The following is a 22,616-nucleotide window of genomic DNA, read 5'->3' on the forward strand; positions in this document are numbered from 1 at the left end:
TTCCATGTGCTCAGTGTCCCCTGTACATGCCATGGTAGCGGAGCAATTTCGGTCGGCGATCTGGTGGCCAGTTTCCACTCGCTGTACCTTTTGGTGCCTCAAAACATGGAAAGACATGCCGGTAACTTTTATACCAATATGCAGATGCATGATTTACCATTCCCTAGAACGCTCGATGGAGAATATCGTGACCCAACATTATTGAAGTCAACAAGTCGCTTCACCATGCCAACAGCAACTATTCTCAACTGACATCCGCCAATACCAGTTTAGGGTCGCGTAAGCATTTTACCTCGGCGCGTGCACGCCAGTCTTTCCTTGAGGAAGACAGATGAGCATCGTAGGTGTCGGCGTAAAAGCTGAGCTTGGCAGGAAGAATGCCAGGGGAATTTCTACTGACCATTTTCGCGTTGCGTAGTGAAAAGTGCACCGGTCGAGCCTTAAAAACGTTGCAAATGCACACTTGGTTTCCTTTCGGTCCCTGTGCTCATTCATAATGCGGTGGAGGCGTTCCGCAACACAAGAACTCGCGTTCTATTCCTGGCTGCAAAAACAATATTTCTGATATATGGGAAATGCAGAAACGCCCTTGAGGTTCCTGTGCACATTAAAGAACCCCAGTTGGCCAAAGTTAGTCATGTTGTCTACACGGCGGGCAACATATCACAGCGTCGGTGCATTACACTGCACAAGTAATGTCTCAATGTACGCATAGGCTCTTTGGCCCAAACAGGGAAGCATGCGCGTTACGGCTGACCTTTCATATTTAAGAGTTCGTATTGTTAACCATGCTCCCTGCATTCGTGCAAATAAAAGAAAATATTTCTCTCTGTTCTTCCTCTGTTCTTTATAATGAGTGCAAGGATTCAAGTCTTCGAAGCGATGTGTATAGGTGACGACAGAGTTAGTCATGGTGAAGTATCAATAAGAGTAGGCGGAAGAGTTTTTAGAAACAAGTAAAGCTATTTTCCTTCATGCCCTACTTGTGAGGCTCTTACAAGTTAGAACAAAACTTACGGTTCACAAAGAAATAGACAAACCTGCTCGCATGCTAATTTTGAGGCGCGTTTTGTCGGTGACCTACAACAAATACTTCGAGCTTCAGGTGCATGGCTTGTTCATCCTCATTAGTCGTGCGTTTGTATCGAACATTTCACTACAGAGCTATATCAGCAACGTTTTGCATCGTATGTAATGAACTCTAACCTTGGCCTTAAGCTTAAAAGCGTCTCCATTCTATCCGCATAACCGAGTCTCATATGTTAGGTACGGCAGTAATGTGTGCGGGTGCAGGGCTTCGTACTCACTACGAGAAAAATCTATGTAAGGAAAATTGCCCTGGGTGCCTGAGAAATCTTGGCAGCATGAGGAGGCGCCTTTCTTTCAGCAATACCTCAAACCAAAAAGGTCATCAATGTATATAGTATAAAACAAAGATAAAATGCCTATTTATCCGACGCTGCACAATTCACGCGACAGGAATAAGAAGCCCGTGCCCCCCCCCCCCCCCCCAAAAAAAAAAAAAAAAACCGCTGTCTTCGTCAGCGTCCGCTGTGAGCGTCGTTGACTGTGAGCGTAAAATCCCAAGAAAAGCGACCAATGATGGCCACATTGTCCCCCATGGCAGGTGGGTGTTAAATTAATGATGGGTAGCGGGACGTTGTTTGCGAAGCGCAAATTTGGTGGCACAGGGCCCACCAGTGGCAGCACCTGCCATCACAGGGAAGTCGTGCATCGTTTAACCGCTGCACCACTGCGTCTGGAATGGTGTGAGGGCTCCGAGGCATCTATGAATGTAAAGTAGAGAATGACCAATGCCGCATATATGAGAGTTATTAACCCAATAACGCTATCACGTTATAGCGTTAAAGCCGAGCTTCAATATTCCCTTAAATTTTGGTTAGTGACGACCACAACGTACAAACGAGCGCCAAGCATCTGTTGATTATAGAGGTTAGTTTTAGCCAGTACCGAATATAGACATAACTTGCGAAACCTGGCTGAGCCTGTGGCGTTGCGAAATATTTAAAACCGATTGCATACGCATTATGGACACCTCCACATGATTCGCCCGCGGCGTATCGTTGGGCCCTAATTCTTGCACACACAGATCGAGCAAGCGTGTTGTGCGGCGTACGACGTTTAAGGGTGGGAGGCAAACGCTTCATACTCTTAAGGCAGAGCTTAAGTGCCCCCCCCCCCCCTAAGTTTTTAGACTCGGCTCTGCGTGACATTACGCAGTGCGCAACCCATACATACGTGTGGCGATAAGCTTAACTTGTTTTATTACAGGCCTGTCTCGCTGGCATACAGTCTTGCAAACTCTTGGAACATATTATACATAAGCTCATATTGGTATGCCATGAATCCCATAGCATATTATACAATTCTGAATATGGTTTCAGACAAGGATTTACCATAATAACACAACTGCTAGAGCTAAGGCGCGACATATTTGAATGCCCGGATTTAGGTGGTCAAGTTAACACCATATTTACCGATTTGTTTTCATTTTTGACACAGTACCTCACTACAAAGTAAAAAAAAAATAGTCTATACTAAATTCAGCTCGCCTAGTTGACTGGATTGCCAGTTTTTTCATTCAACGTTCACTGTTCGTTTCCTATAACAACGCCGAATCTTCTGTCATCGTTGTAACTTCTGGAGCTCAAGGTTCTCTTATCGGCCCTCTACTCTTTTTGCTTTATATAAATGACCTTTTGTTCAACTTCACATCTCAGATTCACCCCTGCGCCGATGATGCCGTCTTGTATTGCTCCATTAATAATTACCAGGCCCACAAACGCCTTAGTGACTCCTCCAATTTCTCTGCCTGGTGGGACAAAAAACAGATGATTTTAAACTTCAAGAAAGCTGCTTTCCTCACTTCCGACAACAAAGAGTCTCCGTGAGTTTTTAGCTACTCTTTAAACAGCCCATTACTAAAAAGAGTTTCTAGATTGAAGCACTTGAGGTAGCGTTTACGAATAACATGTCACGGTCTTAACACATTTGTTTAATCCGTGATAAAGCCTTGAAGAAAACTTAGGTATCCGTGTCGTACATGTACAGGTCTGCAGTCCGTCCTCTTCTTGAATATGCATCTGCTGTCCGGAGCCCGAGCAAGGCTGGCGAAATCGGGAAACTTGACTCTGGGCAGAGGCAAGAAGTTAGTTTCATATTTCGGTGATATTTTTCTACGTCTATAGCACTTTCTTTGTCAGTAAATTTAACTGCTCTCTCAGAACGTCGCCGCACTGATTCTTTAATGTTTTGCATTGCATTACAATTCTCGTTATCGTCTTTCGCAAAAGACTTAACAAATGTTCGCCCAACTCACCTCATTAAGAAGCTACCACCCACTAAACATTGCACTTTTCTACGCGCGGGCAAACTTATTCAATTGCAGTCTTTACCTCGAACAAGACTTGATTGGAACTCGGATTTTGAAGCACCCAGGTTCTTCCGCTGAATAACTTTCATGACGGCATTGAAGGTTGTTAGTGTATTGTATGAATGTCTGCGAGCATATCTGATTATACCTGCGCGCGGTATTTGTTTGTTTATGTTTTTCGTTCTGCCTTATGGGTGACTGGCGCCTTTTACTTGTATACGAACTCCTGCCATAGCGCAGAAAAAAAAAATGGGCTGCAGTATGCATAAATAAATAAAGATAGCTAACTTCATCGGAGACTGGCTGTATATTTTCTTGGAAAAGAACACATACACTGTTACAAAGCAAATCAAGTACTACTTTTCTGTTCTTCTCTTACCATATCAAGGGCAATTTGTACTATTCCCTAGGAATGCTGGTTCATTGCTAAAGGTAAATACTTGTGCGAAGAATGCATGGCAGCATAAGTAGCACGTAAGAGGGGGTACCCAAAAGAAACCGGACTAAATTTTTGGTCGGCAAAGCTTCTGTGGTACTGAGTTTTGCCGCTAGGACCGCATAGAACGAACATTCCAGAGTCAGTAAGCCGAGTGCTGTCGTTGAAGGAGGTCAGAGTAGTTTAGGCAGAGTTTTAGAGTGACGACTGTCTTGTGTGAATGTCGTTTTTGCAATGGCTGATTTTCGTGAACAGCGTGCGCCGATGAAATTCTGATTTTTGCTCGGAAAAAGTTGAATGGAAACTCTCGAAATATTAAGAAAGACGTACAAGGACGATGCTATGGGGACACCTCAAGTGTTCCTGAATCGAATCCTGAATCAAAGCAACAATCATGCCAATGGAAAACTTCAAATTCACCTCGCCTCAAGAAAGCTCGTCAGGTGAAACCAAACCTCAAACCAATGCTGATTTGTTTTTTCGACGTGAGAGGAGTCGTCCATTGCGAATTTGTTCCGCAGGGTCAGACAGTTAGCCAGGCTTTCTACTTGGATGTTTTGAAAAGATTGTGCAACAGTGTGCGGTGGAAGCGGCCAGATTTGTGGTGGTCGGGTGACTGGTTTTTCCATCATGGCAATGCCCCTGCTCACACAGCCCTGTCTCTACGACGATTTGGGACCAAAAATGGCATGACCCCTATTCCTCAACCCTCATACTCTCCCAACCTTGCCCCGTGCTACTTTCTTTGTTTCCTAGAATGAAAAAATAGGTGATTGGAAAGCGTTTCGCTGATGTTGCCGAGGTGAAGAAAAAAACGACGGAGGCACTGTCAAGCATCACAAAAGATAAATTTAAACAATGTTTTGAAAAATGGAATGAAAGATTCGACAAGCGTATCATTGCAAGTGGGGAATACTTTGAAGGAGATTGAAGGTCTGTGCTTAAAATGTGAACAAATAAGTTTAAAAAAAAATAAGTCCGGTTTCTTTTGGGTACCCCCGTATGACATGTACAATGCGCAACTTCCGAGAGATTTATTCTTTAAATACTAGCTACAATTTATTCCACCGACCGCAATGACAACAGGCCTAAAAGGCCACAAGTAAAAACAAAATTAATCGAAAACACGCGTTCTTGATTAGGATCACCAACACCGATGCAAGGTATAATGCGCAGCATGGAATCAGAGGAACCTAACTCTGTTATCCTCAACCAAAACAGCAACAGCTTCCTATAAATCCTGTAGTGGTATGCGGGGAAAAATTGGTTGTGTGAACACCTTACTTTAGCAAAAGCAGCGCCTTGAGGTCAATGTAGAGACAGAAAGAAAAGAGGAAACAAAAATAAACGGCTGGTCAACAGGCTGAAAGGCGCCGTAACAAAGGTGAGTCTTACATTAAAAGAGTAGACGAAGGAAGCATAGCGTCCAACCGCAAACCTGTAAGGTGCGCGAAGTAACACATGCATGTTATGAAACAGAAGTCAAATGTGCGCGTTAAAAAAACAACTTGCTAAAATATAAAACGGACTTGGTGCAATAAAGTTGGCATGGAATTTACCTATATCAAAAGCCTCAAAAATTTATCTTTCCAGCTTTACAGCTTTTAAGAGTACACCTTGTACTACGAATAGCAATTGTGACTCATTGTGTGCTTTGAAAGGCAGCCTCTTCCGGTGTTGATAACTGACGTCTTATATTTCTGTAGTCTGTCGTTTGCACATCTGCCTGCTTCTAGCACTTTGGAAGTTTTTTCGGTTGTTTCTCAGGGCTCCGTCCTCAGACCCCTCTTGTTTCTTCTTTACATAAATGATATTCAATCATGTGTTGAATTTCCAGTCCAAGTTAGGCTCTTTGCAGATGACTGAGTTATCTACTCTACCATAAATACCAGGCAAGATCAAGATGAGTGAAATTTCTTGTTGCAGTCAATTAAAGCATGATGTTCAAGATGGGGATTAAAGCTAAATGCATTAAACACTTCTAGCATATTTTTACTAAAAGGAAAATGCCGCTTGAATTTCTGTACACATTAGACAGCGTTGCAGTTAGTAAGACTCATCAAATTAAATAATTGGCGGTTACTCTAACATGAACCATGAGTTGGTAGCCCCACACTGATGCTATCTGCTATAACGCTAACAAAAAAATTGTGCTTCTTCAGAAGAAGACTCCGCAGCGCCACAACCGAAATAAAACTTCATGCATATAAAACCCTTGTAAGGCTTCAATTAGAGTATACGGATTCCATATGGAGCCCGTAACAAAAAAATTTTATCCAGGAAATTGAGTGAACAAAAAATTTGGCCCTACATATATTCAGTGTACACCCGTTGCTCCAGCGTGTGCGAGTTAAGAACAAAAGCAAACCTACACACGGTATCGCAGCGCTGGTTAACTTCGAGACTGAAATTTATTTGCCTCCTATAACACAGTCGCTTTAAATGAAACCCAACGCATTATCTTAAAACACCTTGCAGGCACTCGTGACGGCTCAATCACAGCAAAACTATCGAGCAGCCTATTAGCCGTGTTGACTTACGTAAGGACTCACTATTCTCATTGGAGCATAAGGGTTTGGTTTGGTTTATGGGGTTTAACTTCCCAAAGCGACTAAGGCTATGAGAGACGCTGTAGTGGAAGGCTCCGGAAATTTCGACCACCTGGGGTTCTTTAACGTGCACTGACATCGCACAGTACACGGGCCTCTAGAATTTCTCCTCCAAAGAAATTCAACCGCCGCGGCTGGGATCGAACCCGCGTCTTTCGGATCAGCAGCCGAGCACCATAATGAGCCATCGCGGCGGCTTGGACTCACGCGGTGGCTCACGCCGAGCATAAGGACTCACTACATAAGGACTCACTACTCATTGGGACATACATAAGGACTCACTACTCATTGGAGCAAATTATTGAAAGACACAGTTAGGAGTACATCTATAGAAATATTTGCCCACGAGACGGGCCTGCAGCACATGTAAATACAGAATAAAGAAAAAAGAAGGCTGGCCGCAGAGCTTGTGACGGCGCTTCTGCAACAATCACAAGAATCACGAGCTGCGCTGTCGTCTGCTTACGCCTTGAACTATCAGAAAACTTCGTTGTGGCCGTTTAGCATAAATGTAGGAGAATTCGAATTGTTTATTATTGGCTTCACGTCATATATGGCGTGGCTGTTGCTGATTTAAGGCACATGTGTGTATTTTCTTTTTATTTTGTTTTGCTGATACTTCAAACCGTTATAGCCTATGGCCATCATTCTCACTTGTTTAAATAGGAGCTGTTTCCCAAGTTAGAAAACAGTTGTAAGGTCTGCGCTGTACATGTCATAAGTGCTGCACGTTTGTACGTGTCTTCCTTGTGCAGGTACGAACTTTAAAGGGCCAATTAATGCTCTCAAATTACTATGTAAAAGTAGTTGAATGATGTAGCTTGGCTAACACTTGTTTAAAAATCTTCCCTGCGCTTAACCGATGTCCTGAGGCACGCTTTCACTCTTGCGGTGGCATCCGAACGTTTATACAATATTTCCACGTTTGCCGTAGCTCTGTCCTTATTACGCTAGAAACACAAGTACTAGGTCCTTCATAATTAGAAAGGGCAGTGAATTTAGTTCTGCATGGCATGCCTTGCAAATAGCAAACAATGTTCGTGAAAGTGTCAATAATACCTTATCTTTGAAACCTCAGAGGGGGTTTTCGCTTTAGTGGCTAAACGTTTTGAAATCCAGCTCTACAAAACAAGAAAAACAACGGGAGCAGGCTTTCATGGCTTCGTAGAACTTTGAACAGGAAAAACTTAACTACAAAATTTACCCACAAAGTCCTTTTCGACTGACTTCAAAATGCATGGTCCACAAATCTGTTAAATATTCTCGCGTTTTGTTCATTATATCGGACTCTACAGGCCTCAAATATGCGTAATTTTTGTCATTTACGATTGTTTTGCGTGCCCCGGCTCTAAATAATAAACCACTGGACCCAAAAACGACTCCTGAGTGCGTCGGATAAGCATATATTCACAAAGCTGTAGACGCAGTTCTCTTTTTCGGTGGACTGTTTTTTTTTTTAATTTCGCAGATTCGCAACTCTAACAAAACGTACCTGTTGTAGACTTCGTATTTCGCTTACTTCAAATGTTGTACATTAATTAATATTCACTGCGCATATAATAACATGCGTTGCTATTTGCAATGAGCACAGACTTATTTCTAGCGCAAGTTTTAGGGCCGTAGCAATCTCGCAAACTATGCAAAAACATCTCACAAAATGTCATTTTTGGGGCAGCACAGAAGCCTTCTGTAGGTTCTCATGAGCTTCTGTAGGCCTTCAGATAAATCTCTTAAGTTACGAACCAATTCAAAGTCCCAGTAGCACATATTCACTAAGATAACACAGGTAATAAATTGGGTGAGATAGCAAAAAGAGAGCACACATCTGAATAACGGTATTGACCTGATTCTATTACCGTATGCTTGCAGTTGCTGTTAGTTACCAGTGCATTAAAACAAAGCTGTGCTTGCTGCAGCAGGCGCTAGCCACTTCACGCTGAATAATCTGTTGGCAGGACACTGGTCAGCACATTCATATGTTTAGCTGCATATTTTTGGTTTCTGTGTTCATAATATCACTGACGACCTAATGTATGGCAATAATTCCGCCTATTCAATGTCTTTTCTTTATTTCGAGGACTTGAGAAGTAGCATAAAATGCGCTCGTGTAAATGCTACATTTGGTCATGGAAGCTGGTTAAAAACCCTGAGCAGGCTCCTGCTGCACTGCGCGCAATTCTGTGGCCGCTGCGAGTTTCACTTGTACAACTAGTAGTATAGCCACATCGGCGGAGCGCTTAGGAGAAGACTAAGGCAACAATTTTTGCAACTTTTAGCACCTGGGCCTACAGTCAATGCAAGTTTTGTGGAGGAATTAAAAGCCCCATTTTCTTATTTCTGCGAGTGCGGAGAATCATCTATGAGTAAGCAGAACCAGCAGAAACAAATTCAATGTATGTTATTGAGACTGAGGTGCAGGTCTTGTCACCGTCCAAATGTCCATCCTTCTCTCGTCATTGAAACTAATTCGGCATTCTTCGTTGTAAATGAATCTTCACAGTCCCTGCCGGATTCAGCACAACGTTCTTTACTGTTACCGGTAGCGGATCAGGAACCTGCTCATCCAGACTGAGGTGATAGTTTTTCACCACATTGTATAGCGTTTTCTTGAGCGTCATCATCCCCAGCCGCTGCGCAACACAGATTCTCGAGCCAAGTCCGAATGGGAAGTAGGTAGCTGGCGTGGATTCTCGCCGTCCTGCAGAGAACCGATCGGGGATAAAGCGATCTGGTTCCGGCCATATTTCTGAATTCCTGTGGACGTGCCAGGGCGGTGACACGACCGACATTCCTGCTGGAATGAAGCGGCCAAGAATGGTAGTGTCTTCGGTACACTGGCGCATTACCATGACTGGGGTAGGCGGATAGAGGCGCAGTCCTTCCCGAACGACCATATCTAGACGCTCAAGGTTCGTAAAAGCGTCGACATCCAAGTCGCTATTTTCGCTGCAAGGTAGTGAAATATTTAATGACTCAAAGTTCTCACAGGTTTGCGAACTCTTGTTTGCCTCACCTTCATCCTTGATTATTTTCACTTTGTCGAAGGCCTGGGCGTCTTCAGCTACAGTATGGTGGAAATGATAATCCGCATGGCCGGAAGCATTAAGCCTCTGATGGTTCTCAAGCGACTTCAAGACAGGCGGTACTTCTGTCTCTTTGCGGTCGGTTGGAATCCCCACATTGCTGGTTCTTTTCACTTGAGGTTTGCCTTTACGCTTCGCGATGATCTCAGCTCGTATCTTGTCTTGCTCCTCCGGGTGTTTCGCGAGAAGATATAAAAGGAAGGCAAGCGCCGCCGAAGTAGTGTCGAAGCCAGCAAAGAATAGTATTGTCAGGTTTGACAACAATGTTCGGTCGTCCATTAAATGGCTACTCGTGATTTTACCTTCCAAAGCAGCTCCCGCTGCTGACTGCGCATCGATTACATGCTGCAGCACGTCGCTCTTCTGTGCTTCTTTTCCGCTTCTACGCTGGTTGATGGTGTCCAGAATGCCGCGCATTATCTCTTGTGTAGCCTTGCAGAACGCTGTGAATGGGTAGATGCCACGAAGCAATATGCGGAGTCCCGGATAGGCAAAGGTGCTCTCAAACACCGCACTTTCTATTTCTCTGAATACAGTTCGAAGTGCGTTTAGGACTGGATCATCGCCTTTCGCCTGGCAGTCTAGCTGCACAGAAAATAAAAACAGAATTATTGTTTATACACAAAACAGGTTAATGACATTACCACTACATACATTTCAAAAAACACCACAATGTCAGTCCCAAAATTCGAAAAAAACTTTTTCTTTTCCTGACATGAGCAGATTTTTCACCAGTATTGCGCAGCCATCTATTGTTGCCAACGAGCTATTAATGTTTCTACAAGCGGCGCAGAAAATTTTTAGAGCGAATGCTCTAGTACACGTCTGACAACTCAGTTTCGCCTGATTTTTGTTATAGCTACTGAGCAGCAGACGCGTGAGTGAAGACCGGTGGTCTCTCGACGTCTGACTTTGACCTTTGACCTGGATCTTTAGAGCGGAGATTCGCATCGCCGGATGTGACGTCAAGCGTTCACGTAGCAATGCCATCACACCATTCTACGCTATATATACTGCCGGATTTCCTTTCGTTCTTCTCGTAGGTTCAGCCGGGTTGAACCTTAGCCAAATTTTATTTGGTAACCCTAAAGGCCCGAGGCCATTACAGAGAGGAAGGTCATGCAAAATCGTGGGTGCACTTCTTGAAGCTGCCACCATCGGTGATGATGACAATGGAGGCAGGAAGGGTGTTTGGACACGCGGCATGGAGGAATATGCGATTATAATTTAAAATTGTGGTTATCGTAAATATTACGAAACGTGGAAAGGGGAAGATACTTACGAAGAAGAAGATCAGGAAGATTGAGGACAATTTTACGTTAAGATATACTAGCGGTTCTTGATTAGGGGGAATAAAGCGGGTGGCATGGTTATGAATGAATTCAGCTACTTGTGATAGTATTATAAGACCATGGGTTCAGACAGAACATCCATATTTCAGTTTCAGCCTTGTTATAGCTTTATAGAGAAAATTTACTCGCACTGTGAGAGACGAGAAATGATGGCAGAGGAACCCAAACATGCAATAAACGGTATTAGAAGGTGAACGTGCATTTTCTATGAGAGAATACTTGTAATGTGAAGGCCGAAATATTGATTGGATGTTACTGACCCCAGCGAAGGACAGCGAAGTAAATGGGAAGTCGGATCGTCACACAGATGTCAGGAGACTTGTATCTGAATTTTTCACGTTAGAGCTAATGGCGCAATCCGTACGCCAGAAAAATGTTAAGGAAATCTTTTAAAGCAGCATGGCCAGACCGGTCAGAAATAATGCGCTAGGTCAAACAATCGTCAGCAAATAATTTTATGCGGGAAGTTACTTGTGTAGATAGGGCATTGACATAAATTGAGAAAAGAAGAGGTCCTAAAGCTGAACCTCACGGAACACTGGATGTTACGGAGGTAGCATACGAGTCATGGTTAACAAACATAATACGATTGATTTCACAGGAAACACTTAGTAAAGCATAAAATGATACCGAAACTATGAAAACAGGTCTTAATAAATCGATAATTCTAAGAAAAATGGCCAAAAACTGCTAAAGATAAAGAAGGTGCAGCCTAATGCATTTTCATGTCGGATTGCATCAAGCATTTTTTTTAAAAGATACAAGCAGCGTGTCGCATTAAAAAGATTTCTGAAACCATGTTCCGGGACATGAATAAGTTAGTGCCAAGAAAATGCACAAGGTACTAGTAGATGACGTGTTCAAGACCTTACACGAAACACTAGTCAATGAAATGGGCCTGTCAATAAAAGTTGAACGAGTGCTTCCTGATTTATACAACAGAACACCCTACCTCTTATTCAGTTGGGATACAGATAGACGGTAATCATCATATATTTCACGTAATACCGATTATGGCTATGTAACTTAACTTTTTCAAGATTTTGATATTTATGCCGTCAAAGCCACCGCAGGAGCAAAGCCTCTACTTTTGAACCAAAGAGGCCATGTCTACACAATCAATCACTACACATTAATGGTGGATACTAACAATTTCGAGGAACGGGTGATTGTAGTGTAAGCGGTTGAAAAACAGCAAGCAAATACCCCATGAGAATATTGCAGTATTCATGATCATTTGCACAGTTGTTGCACTGATCGTGAAGGATTACAGTATGTTTTTTTACTAATTAACACATTCCACAACTTTTTTCGATCACCTTTAAGAAGGAGCGGTAAGGCTTCCTGGTAAAACATAATTTTACCTTATTTTGTGGCTTCCTTTAATGCTGCATTAGGAGTAAAATAAGTATCTCAACGATCAGATGTCTCTACTATCTTAGCATGCCGAGATAGGCTTTTCTTGTTGTTGAGCAAATGTCTTAAGCATGCATTCAGCGTTGGAGCATTGGAGTCTAATTATATAAATATTTTTGGAACGGGCTCAGCAATCTGTGCAGCAAATTTTCTTCCCATAAATTACGCTGTTGTTCGATGGATTCTGTTTGCCTACGGGGAATATTGTCATCAATGAATTTTTTGTGGTTCACTCTTTAGAGAAGCAAAGCATTTCTATAATCGCGAATTAAATTCGAGGATTTTTTTAGTATAGACTGAAGTTTGAATGGGAAAAGAAATAATATTGTGGTCACTCAACTCAGTAGCGATGTGATAAAGGAATTAGTTGAGATGCAATCATCAGAAAAAGACCTAAGATGCTATCTCATTGTTGCATGTGTCATCATCATCATCAATTTTTCCTTAAGGGCCCCTAGGCGGGGCATTACATAAGGGGGCAGCAAAAAAACGAAATCACAAACAATAGGAACATTTGAAATATAACAGTGACGAAGGCAAATTGTTAACAGAGGATTACAAAATGAAAAAGGGAACAGTCACAGGTACACCGTGGCCATCACGCTATATCAAGAGGAGGAAAACGGGAACACTGATTTGCACACAAGGGTTCAACAATGTAACACGTCCAGATGTGGTAGTCAAAAGTGTCGGGCATTGCACTGTAAGTGCACTAAGGAAAAAGATAAGATTAAAGCAGGGTTTTGAATTTATTTGGATCGCGCTCTGTTACAACTGCCTCAGGCAGCTCATTCCACTGTTGAATGGCGGATGGCAGGAAGGATTTTTGAAACGCATTGGTGGAACCATGTAAACGCTGTATACTCAGACTGTTAAAAACACGACGAGATTTTCTATTGGGAGGGAGTAGAAGTGTGCAGTGCAATTGAGGAAAACTGTAGTATAACTTGTGGCAAAGGCAGAGTTGGGACATTGTACGGCGAAAAGACAGTGGCGGTATGTCAAGCGATGATTTTATGCCAGAAGCACTGGTCCGGCGATCATAACATGAAGTGATAAATCGGGCTGCACGACTTTGTACTGATTCTAATGCTTGAATTAGGTATGACTGGTGCGGATTCCAAGTCGGTTAGGCGTATTCTAGTTTAGTAGCAATGAATGTTTCATAAGCGAGTTTGCGGATGAATAGAGGGGACACGGCTAGGTACCTTCTCAGTCTGTTGAGCGCTTTCGAACTTTCAGCTACTATGTTTCAGATGTGCTCTGACCATGAAAGTTTGATAGTGATTGTTATTCCTAAGTACCGGTAGGACTCGACTTGTGTTAGGGGGATTGACATTAAAGAATACTGATAATTTAAGCTATTGCATTTACGTGATACTGTCATGTACTTGCATTTTGAAACGTTTAATGTCATCAGCCACCGTGTGCACCAGTTGGTTATTTCGTTGAGGTTATTTTGGAGGCAGACGTGATCGTTGTTTGATGATATGCGTCGATACAGAACGCAGTCGTCTGCGAATAGGCGAATCGACGATGATATGTTGCAAGGAAGGTCGTTAATAAATACAAAAAAAAGAAGAGGGCCGAGCACAGAGCCTTGAAGAACACCCCAAATGACGCTTGTAACTGAAGAATGGTGGTTGTCTATTACAGTGCGTTGCGAACGTTTAGAAATGAAACAGTGGATCCGCGATAAAACCAGCGGGTGATGATGAAGGTTCGAAAGTTTGGCCATGAGGCGAGGGTGGGGTACGCAGTCGAATGCTTTCGAAAAGTCCAGATAAATGACGTCAGTTTGAAAGCAGGAGTCGAGATTAAGGTGAAGGTCTGTTATGAGTTCGAATAGCTGTGTTTTGCATGAAAGGCATCGACGGAAACCCTGCTGATTCTGAATGAAAAAAAGAATAGGCGTCAAGGTGGGATGCAATGGCTGAATACAGTACGTGCTCTAGCAGTTTGCAAGAGATGGACGTCAAAGAAATGGGGCGGTAATTCGAAGGATCAGAACGGCTGCCAGATTTGTGTATAGGGGTTACGGTGCTTTTTTTCCAGTCACTTGGAATTGATGTTGTGGCGATATACTGATTGAAAATTATCTGTAAAATCAAACTGGAAATCAGTTTGGTGCCTTTTAGAATTTTAGGCGATATGTTGTCGGGGCCTGGACTGCTACAGATCTTAAGGTTATCTATTATTTTCGCTATGCCTTCAGGATATCTTTAAATACAAGCGGGCTTTAGGTTAAAGTACAGAAATAAACTCACGATAGAAGGGCACTCAGATAACATAGCATATTAGAGGTAATGTGATTCTAGCAGTTAATTGCGAGAAAGAAAACATTGCTAAGAAGAAGAGGAGGCGATGGCGGAAAGTGCGTAACGAGTTCGTTGAGCATATCATGTGGGTCAGTAAAAAACGTAACGGTCGAACACGGTGGTCGATAGCAGCCACAGAAAAAATGTTATTGCATTCGCTAAGTACACGGGGGCACACAAGTTCTATAGGTGATATAATATAGACACGTAGTGGTGACTTCAATCCGGAGAGCAGAAAGGCTGCGAAAATGATTTCTAGACAAAACTCTGTATCGGGCTGATTTGCGCCCACAACGGACTTAATAACTCGGCGGCGGCGTAGCAACAAACGTTCTCGGCCTAGTTTGGTTTGGTTTACGGGGTTTAACGTCCCAAAGCGACTAAGGCTATGAGAGACGCCGTAGTGGAGGGCTCCGGAAATTTCGACCACCTGGGGTTCTTTAACGTGCACTGACATCGCACAGTACACGGGCCCGTAGAATTTCGCCTCTATCGAAATTCGACCCCCGCGGCCGGAATCGAACCCGCGTCTTTCGGGTCAGCAGCCGAGCACCATAACCACTGAGACACCGCGGGGGCTTCAAGAGTTCTCGGCGGTTGTCGAATAGAACGCCCGCTACTCGCGGCCGTGTTCAATTTAAAGCTGACAGCGAACTTTCCACATATAGCGTGCAAGGTTGCAACATTCCAGAACAACATAGAATCGGCTCCGCCTGGATGCGATCAATCGAGGTAGATCTGGTCGCGTCTTGCATCGCTGCCAGCTTTGAATAATGAACAAGAAACGCTACAAGGATTCGAGGCAATTTTCTCAATGCTGCAAGCCAACCTGCGACCTGGCCGTGAGTTACCGTCACAGCGTTAAAGCTTGTAAGTACACTCGGACTCACATACTTAATCCTCATTAATATCCGTAGATAGTCAGGTCTAGGTTGAAATTACGATGCCTACTGAGCGCGTGTCAATAACCGAGGAGAGATTATCACTTTTATTACAGGCACTACATAGTACACGCGAAAACACGCCAGAAATACATTTATTCTCATTCGTTTGGGTTGATATGCGCGACAATTACATGAACTCCCTGCAAATTCGGATGACCTGTTGATAGTAGCAGCGGCGTGATCAGGCATAGAATCACTGATGACATTGTGTGCGACAGAACAATACCTGTAGCATATATTGTTCCCATACAGATTGTCTCCTTGAAGAGAATACGAATTGGCCATGACCTTGGAAAATACGCTAAGTTCGTTTCTGAAGTTTTCGAGACGAGCAAATATTAAAATTAAATCACTGGGGGCAAATATTGTCTTTCGGTTGCGGAGAATCGGACTTCACAATTCATGGTTTGCATTTGACTTCCATGTGCAGAAAGGAAAGAAAGTTTATGGAGCGTTTCGCAGGGCATGCGCACTGGCTTTAATTGCATCTCCCACTTCGGGGCGGGCTTTTCATCAGCGCCTATTTAAGCTTTTCCTTTCAATTTCGCGCCAGATTAGTCAACCCCACTTCGTGTGTCTGCCTTTTGCGTAAGCGCAACTTGTTCTCAATTAGAAAACATGAACCAACTTGCCGAGCAAAAACTACTGCTATGAGATCCACTACCTGGCATCAACTACTGTATGATTACCTGTTGCCTGGCCGCCGCGGTGGCTCAGTGGTTATGGTGCTCGGCTGCTGACCCAAAAGACGCGGGTTCGATCCCGGCCGCGGCGGCTGGAATTTCTTTGTAGGAGAAATTCTAGACGCCCGTGTACTGTGCGATGTCAGTGCACGCTAAAGAACCCCAGGTGGTCGAAATTTCCGGAGCCCTTCACTACGGCGTCTCTCATAGCCTGAGTTGCTTTTGGGACTTTAAACCCCATAAACCAACCAATTAAACCAAACCAAACCGATTACCTGTTGCCGCCTGAGAGGCCTGGAACAATAAAAACGAGTACAACAGGCATGCGAATAGTAGGTGGTTGGCAGAAGCAACTATAACCATAGCTAGCGCTCAACAAAGGAGAGTTTCCCATAGGCCTGCAACTCTAATAGAAACTGACCATGCTGACCATGGCCGACATACTCTATCATGCCATAGAGTACATAGACATAGACATAGAGTAGCATGCCAGATATTTTTTGACGCCTGGTCAAATTCTCTGCTTTTTCATTAAAGGGCTTTTCTCTCTCTCAAGATGGTCTTAAATTCGTGCGATCGTCTGTTCCTAAATCTGCGACGTTTTATAGTATTCTGCGTATCTAAAAGGTATGTGAATATTAAACACCTTTTATGCAGATGCAGGAGATCAGGCCTATTGAATTCACACTCAACCGTCCTAAATAGCACGTTGGATATCACCACTACGCTCTGCCGGCATTGAATTTGTTGAACACTTCATCAATCACCAACTGCTCTACAATACTTATGAATTTGATGCGCTAGTACATAGATTTTCAATAATTTACCTGCCAGGATAGAATCGTCCTGGTGAGCAAATCCAGCACTATTGCGTGGGAGGCCTCAATTGCGTCGACAGGTTTTCCAGAACGGCAAGCGTCGTCCAGATTTTGAATGAACCGGTCCGCGCATGAATCTACAAGTCCAGAGAGGTCCTTCACTTTGCTTACGGTGAAACATGCATTGAACAAAGCCCGGAGATTCCGCCACTTCTCTCCTGCGGCGATGAAGAGAATATGAAAATGTCAGTCAAAACAGTATTATATTACATGTACCTGCAGGCGCTTTTTTCGTGCGTGCTAGTTCATAAACTTCTGTGTACAACGCACATGCCTCAAAGGCTCAGCGAAAAAGCGAGCACGTGTGCAGGGACAGTTGTAGTGTCAGCGAAAAATTTTTGCCCACCACAGGATTTGGAAGCTTCAAAGCTAACCCTGACAGACATTCGCATCCAAGCTTTCGTGTGTATCGCCTTCGCATCGTCGTCATTAAAGGTGATAAATTAAACTTTTTCGTACTTGGCACTAGAACTCAGTGGATAAAGTGAATGTACACTCAGAGAACGGACACTTAAGCAGGAAATCATAATTTTTGTAACTCGTTGAAGTCAACTTGCGCTTGTGTATGAGGTCTGGAGGAAAGCCAATATGCTTTCGAAGCCCGCTGTTCTCTCGAGGTGTCCGCAGATAACAGGGTGTGTGGGACTGGAAAATTTGGGCACGGCAGCCATATCTCCGTCAAGCCCGATGGCGCGGGGAAAAGGAACGTGATACCACACACTGAACACTTGTCCAAAGACGCTAGACATTTGAGATCCAGTCTGCTGATAAACGCAGGTGTTAGTAACGGGGTTGGGCTTTTTCTCATTGCAAGTTAGGCAGCACTGAACAGTATCGAAGGAGTCCGTTCTTTGCGGGATTGAGAGTGTGAATTGCTCCATTCATTTAAGCCCGATGGCTTTCAAAACGACTGTGCTAATGTATACTATATGCGAATTATTAAACCTAGTGGCACACAGTGATGCTTTTCGGATGTCACGCTTGCTGCACGGTTCGTAATTCGTAGAACATCTGCCTCCGGGACATGTCCAAAGAGAAAGCCTCTCTTCTATCGCAAATTCAGAAGCGTTCCTCCTGAGAATATAGAAGAGCCCCTCCTTATGTAATGCCCTCGGGCCTTTAAGGATGAAATGAATGAAATGAAATATAATCCTGCAGGGTCTACGCCTGAGCACTACCAAGGGTGCTACACCAGTGCTTATTAAAAGGTAGCTCCTCACAGACTATCATATTTTTATCAGCATCTCTATATTTGCAAGCATATTTCCCAGAGATTATTTCAGTCATATGGCATACTTCTTGGCGAGTTTTTCTACTTTAAGCAGCGCGCTTTATTTTGAGCCATGCATGCCTGCCGCGCGTTATGCTACATCGTCTAGATTCCGTAGCCGCATACTAATGGAAGAATGTGGGCGTACAAAGACATCTTGTGAAGGCATGAAAACTAAGGAATTTTGACGATAACATTAGCCTAGTTTTCTTAAACGGTGGTACTCCGGCGGATTCTTGAATCCATCAATCTATGAATATATGCTGACTGTCTTCACTAAGCAGCTATTCTGTGCTAAGCAAAGGACCTCGCCCGACACGGCTCCAGGATTGTGTCACTGTAAACCTCGCAGTGGGTGTATCACTGTTTTCGATTTCCACTAAAGTTTTCGCAGGCTGGCTCACATAATTTAAGGCATGGCCTAAAACGCTACACACCGTTGTTGCGTGACACCAGCAGATATATGTAGCGTAAAGCATACTGCTTACCGCGTACCGCTCCACGTGAGCCGCCGCTGGACATGCGTAGATAAACCTGATGGCGCCACGTTCTCGTTAGCAGCACCTGCGCCTTGCGCGTCGGAATCAGCCAGCTCTAGCGTAGTTTTGGGCCGCTGTACGCGGAAAGCGTTAGCGGTCCGCGCTGTGCTATGAGTATCTAATGACATTCCATTCTGTGTGTTGCAGCGCTCAGAATGTTTTTATTTTGTCTCATTAGTGCAACTATTGACAAGAACTGCGAAAGACTTGTAATTTACTCTCTGCGAAAGATATCAACATTATAAGCGCCTACCACAAAGCAGCAACTGATGAAAAGCCTTTCAATTTTGTCACAACTCTTATATGCGCTTATGTGTGTGTTCTCGATCTTATTCTTTAAAGGGCAGCAGTAAATAGCCTGATCTGAGGATTCTCTTTAAAGCAAGACTGAAATTCAGACAACGCTGCTACCATTTTACATTTTGCTATTAGCGACTAGAACAGCGAAACTGCTAGATGGTAACATTTTATTGCGCTCTTTTAATTCTCCTGTATACCAGGGTGGAAATCAAATTCACCGTATGTTGAATTCGGCCTCCAAAAGTATGGAAAATCACAGCTGATAACAACTGTTTCACCGCTTCTCTTCACACTCTAACATACCTGTGGCCAGTGGCATGGAGCTTGCCAGTGGTTCTACATTTATGGAGTACATAGGCCGATCTTGGAAGACCTTTTTCCCCTTGATGAAGCACTCCTTGATGAGTTCGGTATCAGTAATAACCATGAATGGTTGGTCGCCAAGATAAATACCGAACACCTTCCCGTACTGCTTTATCCATTCCGACATAACCTGTGCGAAAAAGGAATCATGATACTGAAAGACGATTGCGACATATGGGCGCGCATGTGAATGAAATGATGCAGGAAGTAAGCATTGTCCACAAATAAGCTTTATGGGCGTAAGATATTCCGCCGTCATGTTATGATTCTTATCATACTTAGAACCAATGGAGAATAAAGCCGAGGTCACAATTACTTTTTTCTACAATTACAAGACACATACTGAGCTGCTATCAGTGGAGGAAGCGTTATTTCTTTTCAGATGAAACCAGCGCTCAATCTGCAGTTCCTTCTGAACAATCATAGTCTTATCGATTTACAGCAGTTAAAACTTGCTACTAAAATAAGGCACCCGCCAGCCACAACAAGAGAACATAGTTCGTCAAGAGCTTCTCATGACCTCTTCAGTCGTTGGGAACGCTTATTACCTTTGGCATAGGACTTGCAAGCGTATGATCGCGGGCTCAATCCGGGCGATAGCTGTGACATTTCTTTAGAAGCGAAATACAAAAACCCGAAAAGAAAGATTTTCGTACAAGATAAATAAGCACGTAGTATAAATCTACCCTGAGCCCAACACTATGACAACCGTCATAGCCAGTGCAGGGATGTTCTGCGCAATGACTAAAATTCTCGTTATCTCAATGCGACGAGTCCATATTTTTGGCAACTTGTGTATTAAGCAGTTTCGAAAGTCCGTGCTTAACTTACAGACTTTTTCATTCCTTTCTATTCGTGGGAATAAGTGCGTCTCTCACAGCCTAAAATAAATCAGACTAATATCCTCGTTGGTTGCTTTCATATAGCTCATTTCTCACAGGCCGCCCGCGGCAGGTGCCACTACTTTACTCACATCTTAGGTCACAAGTTCCTTAACTCCGTGGTAGTTCCCGGATTCAAAAACCTTGATGTCTTTAGTCAAGTTTGTCACTCAAAAGAAATTTCACATGTCATTGATCGGCGGAAACACCACTGCTAAAGTGCCAACGAAGAGGTACCGTATGCAACGTGCACGTTGAATCGTCTGCTGATGCGGGGAGCAATGCAACCAGCGTCGCAAAACTGGCCACAGATAGTGCTGAAAGCAGCACCGACAGTAGAAAAGCATGGCTGGCGCCCGATGCCTATAACATAACGCTGATTAAGTGTTGAACCCGTCACCAAATACACCACTGCATTGGCGCTCGCCCCAAAATCTTTCATAGGACAGAATCGATCGAGCAACGGGAGGGAAACAGCTGCACTGAAACAGTTTTTTTGTTCTATGAATATGCTGCAAAGCATCTCAATTGATTCATCATCGATGTCTAATAATCACGGCAATAACTTATCCTGTCAGTGTCTGTCATGTTTACAGCGCAATGGCTATCATATTTCCGTCCTAAACATTCACATGCTGCGGAGAAGTGTTGGAAGATTTTTTCTTGAGCACCCCCATTTACACAAAACATTTTCTGAAAACTTTTCAATTCCACAAGCTGAAGATCGTTGAGCCACGGTGTCACTGTGGTAGCTTGATATCCGCGAATAATCCTCATCATTCCAGATCATCATCATCATCATCATAGTGAACCTTGTCTTGTGCCTTTCAAGTAGGACATCATTTACCCGTGTTTGTTCCCTGACCCTTTTTGCCCTCTTCGCATACATTGACGTTAGCCCTGTCATATTCATTTCCACAGCGCGTTTCCAGAGCCTGTATTCAGCCTAATTATTTCTTGCTCTGCATCTACTGGATGGCGTGCTGGCAGGCTTAAGTCTAAGTTTCAACAACCAGCTCCTTTCAATTTATCCCAATCAACAACGCTCCATAGCACCTTAATTAAGCATCATTGGCTAAATTAATAATTCAATAGATTTTGCCTTCTTAGCAGATATATCTTTAGAAGATTCCTGAATGATTTCAAGTTTGCAGTGTGGTTTGGTGTGCAGAATATCACTATCGTGATCTCAGATATGCAGATATTTTCTTGCTTGAGTAGGCAACTGCTGTTAACAGCAGGATACAACGGTCAGGTCACAGTGAAATCTACATTCCTGCATTGCTATGATGGCAGGAACAAACTGTACTGAATTATGCCGATATCAGAGCGAATCTTTGTACAGTTTGTTTGTTCGTTCTTCAAAGGCGGCGGCAGGCCGCTTAAACACTTTGCGATGCAAGAAGCGACCAGACTTATCTCGAGTGATTGCATCCAGGAGGAGCTGAATCTACGTTTTTCCATACTGTTAATTAATTTTACACGCTTTATCTTGAAAGTTGGCTATCAGCTTTAAATTCAGCACTGTTGAGAGCGGTTGGCACTCGGTCGAGCGCGCTTGTTGCTACACCGCCGCCGAATCATTCAGTTCTTTGTCAGCCCCAATAAAGTTTTCTTTAAAAGCCATTTTCGGCGTGTTCCTGCTCTCCGGATTGCAGTCACCACTACGTGACAATATCATCTTTCAGTATTCTTTATGCTAGAGATGTTTTGTGATTGGTTAGTAAACGACGTGATTGGTTAGTAAACGACTTTAAAGTCGTCGAGCTGTTTCGTTTATGACGAGGTAAGTTTCAAAAAGGATACATGGTGACATTCTCTTCGGGGCCACAATTCTATCAATCTTGGTAGTGATACCTTTTTGTATTCTTTCATCATTCTGCCCATATATAAAGATCGAAAAGGTTTTCTGAGTCAGAAGGTTAGATATTTTGGAACCCTATGCGGTGAGTCAAAAGTAGGCTTACCTGCAGGCGATCCTTCTGTAGCTGCTTCCAGTTGCCCCACAGGAGGTCAGGTTTAGGTCCAGGAATACCAAGCTTTTTAAAAAGGCCATGTTTACGCCGTCGCTGAAGTACCCACATGGCGGCAGTGGACGCAGCGACGACCAGGGCAGCTTGTAGAACTAAGACTACGTTCCAAGTTTCCAT

The 22,616-nt window shown here is 43.5% G+C and overlaps 1 protein-coding gene across 1 annotated transcript; it reads right to left on the reverse strand.

The window, feature by feature from the left end:
* Positions 1–1,716: 1,716 nt before the first annotated feature.
* LOC149346388 (cytochrome P450 3A4-like) lies at positions 1,717–22,616 on the reverse strand. The gene is made up of 5 exons (XM_089541315.1): positions 22,434–22,616; positions 19,526–19,715; positions 17,063–17,271; positions 8,913–10,107; positions 1,717–1,784 (listed from the first exon to the last, which is right to left on the reverse strand). The coding sequence occupies exons 1-5, from the start codon at positions 22,614–22,616 to the stop codon at positions 1,717–1,719; spliced, it is 1,845 nt and encodes a 614-aa protein (XP_089397441.1).

This window comes from Amblyomma mixtum, chromosome 4, assembly GCF_055824585.1.
Source record: "Amblyomma mixtum isolate Tamu chromosome 4, ASM5582458v1, whole genome shotgun sequence".
In the NCBI taxonomy this organism is placed as follows: Eukaryota; Metazoa; Arthropoda; class Arachnida; order Ixodida; family Ixodidae; genus Amblyomma; species Amblyomma mixtum.

Coding starts and splice junctions, on each gene's coding strand:
- LOC149346388 (XM_089541315.1), bottom strand. CDS start 22,616: ATGGAAACTTGGAACGTAGTCTTAGTTCTACAAGCTGCCCTGGTCGTC. Junction 19,716..22,433: donor TACAGAAGGATCGCCTGCAG/GTAAGCCTACTT, acceptor TTTTTCGCACAG/GTTATGTCGGAATGGATAAA. Junction 1,785..8,912: donor GATTCATTTACAACGAAGAA/TGCCGAATTAGT, acceptor CATTCATAGATG/CCTCGGAGCCCTCACACCAT.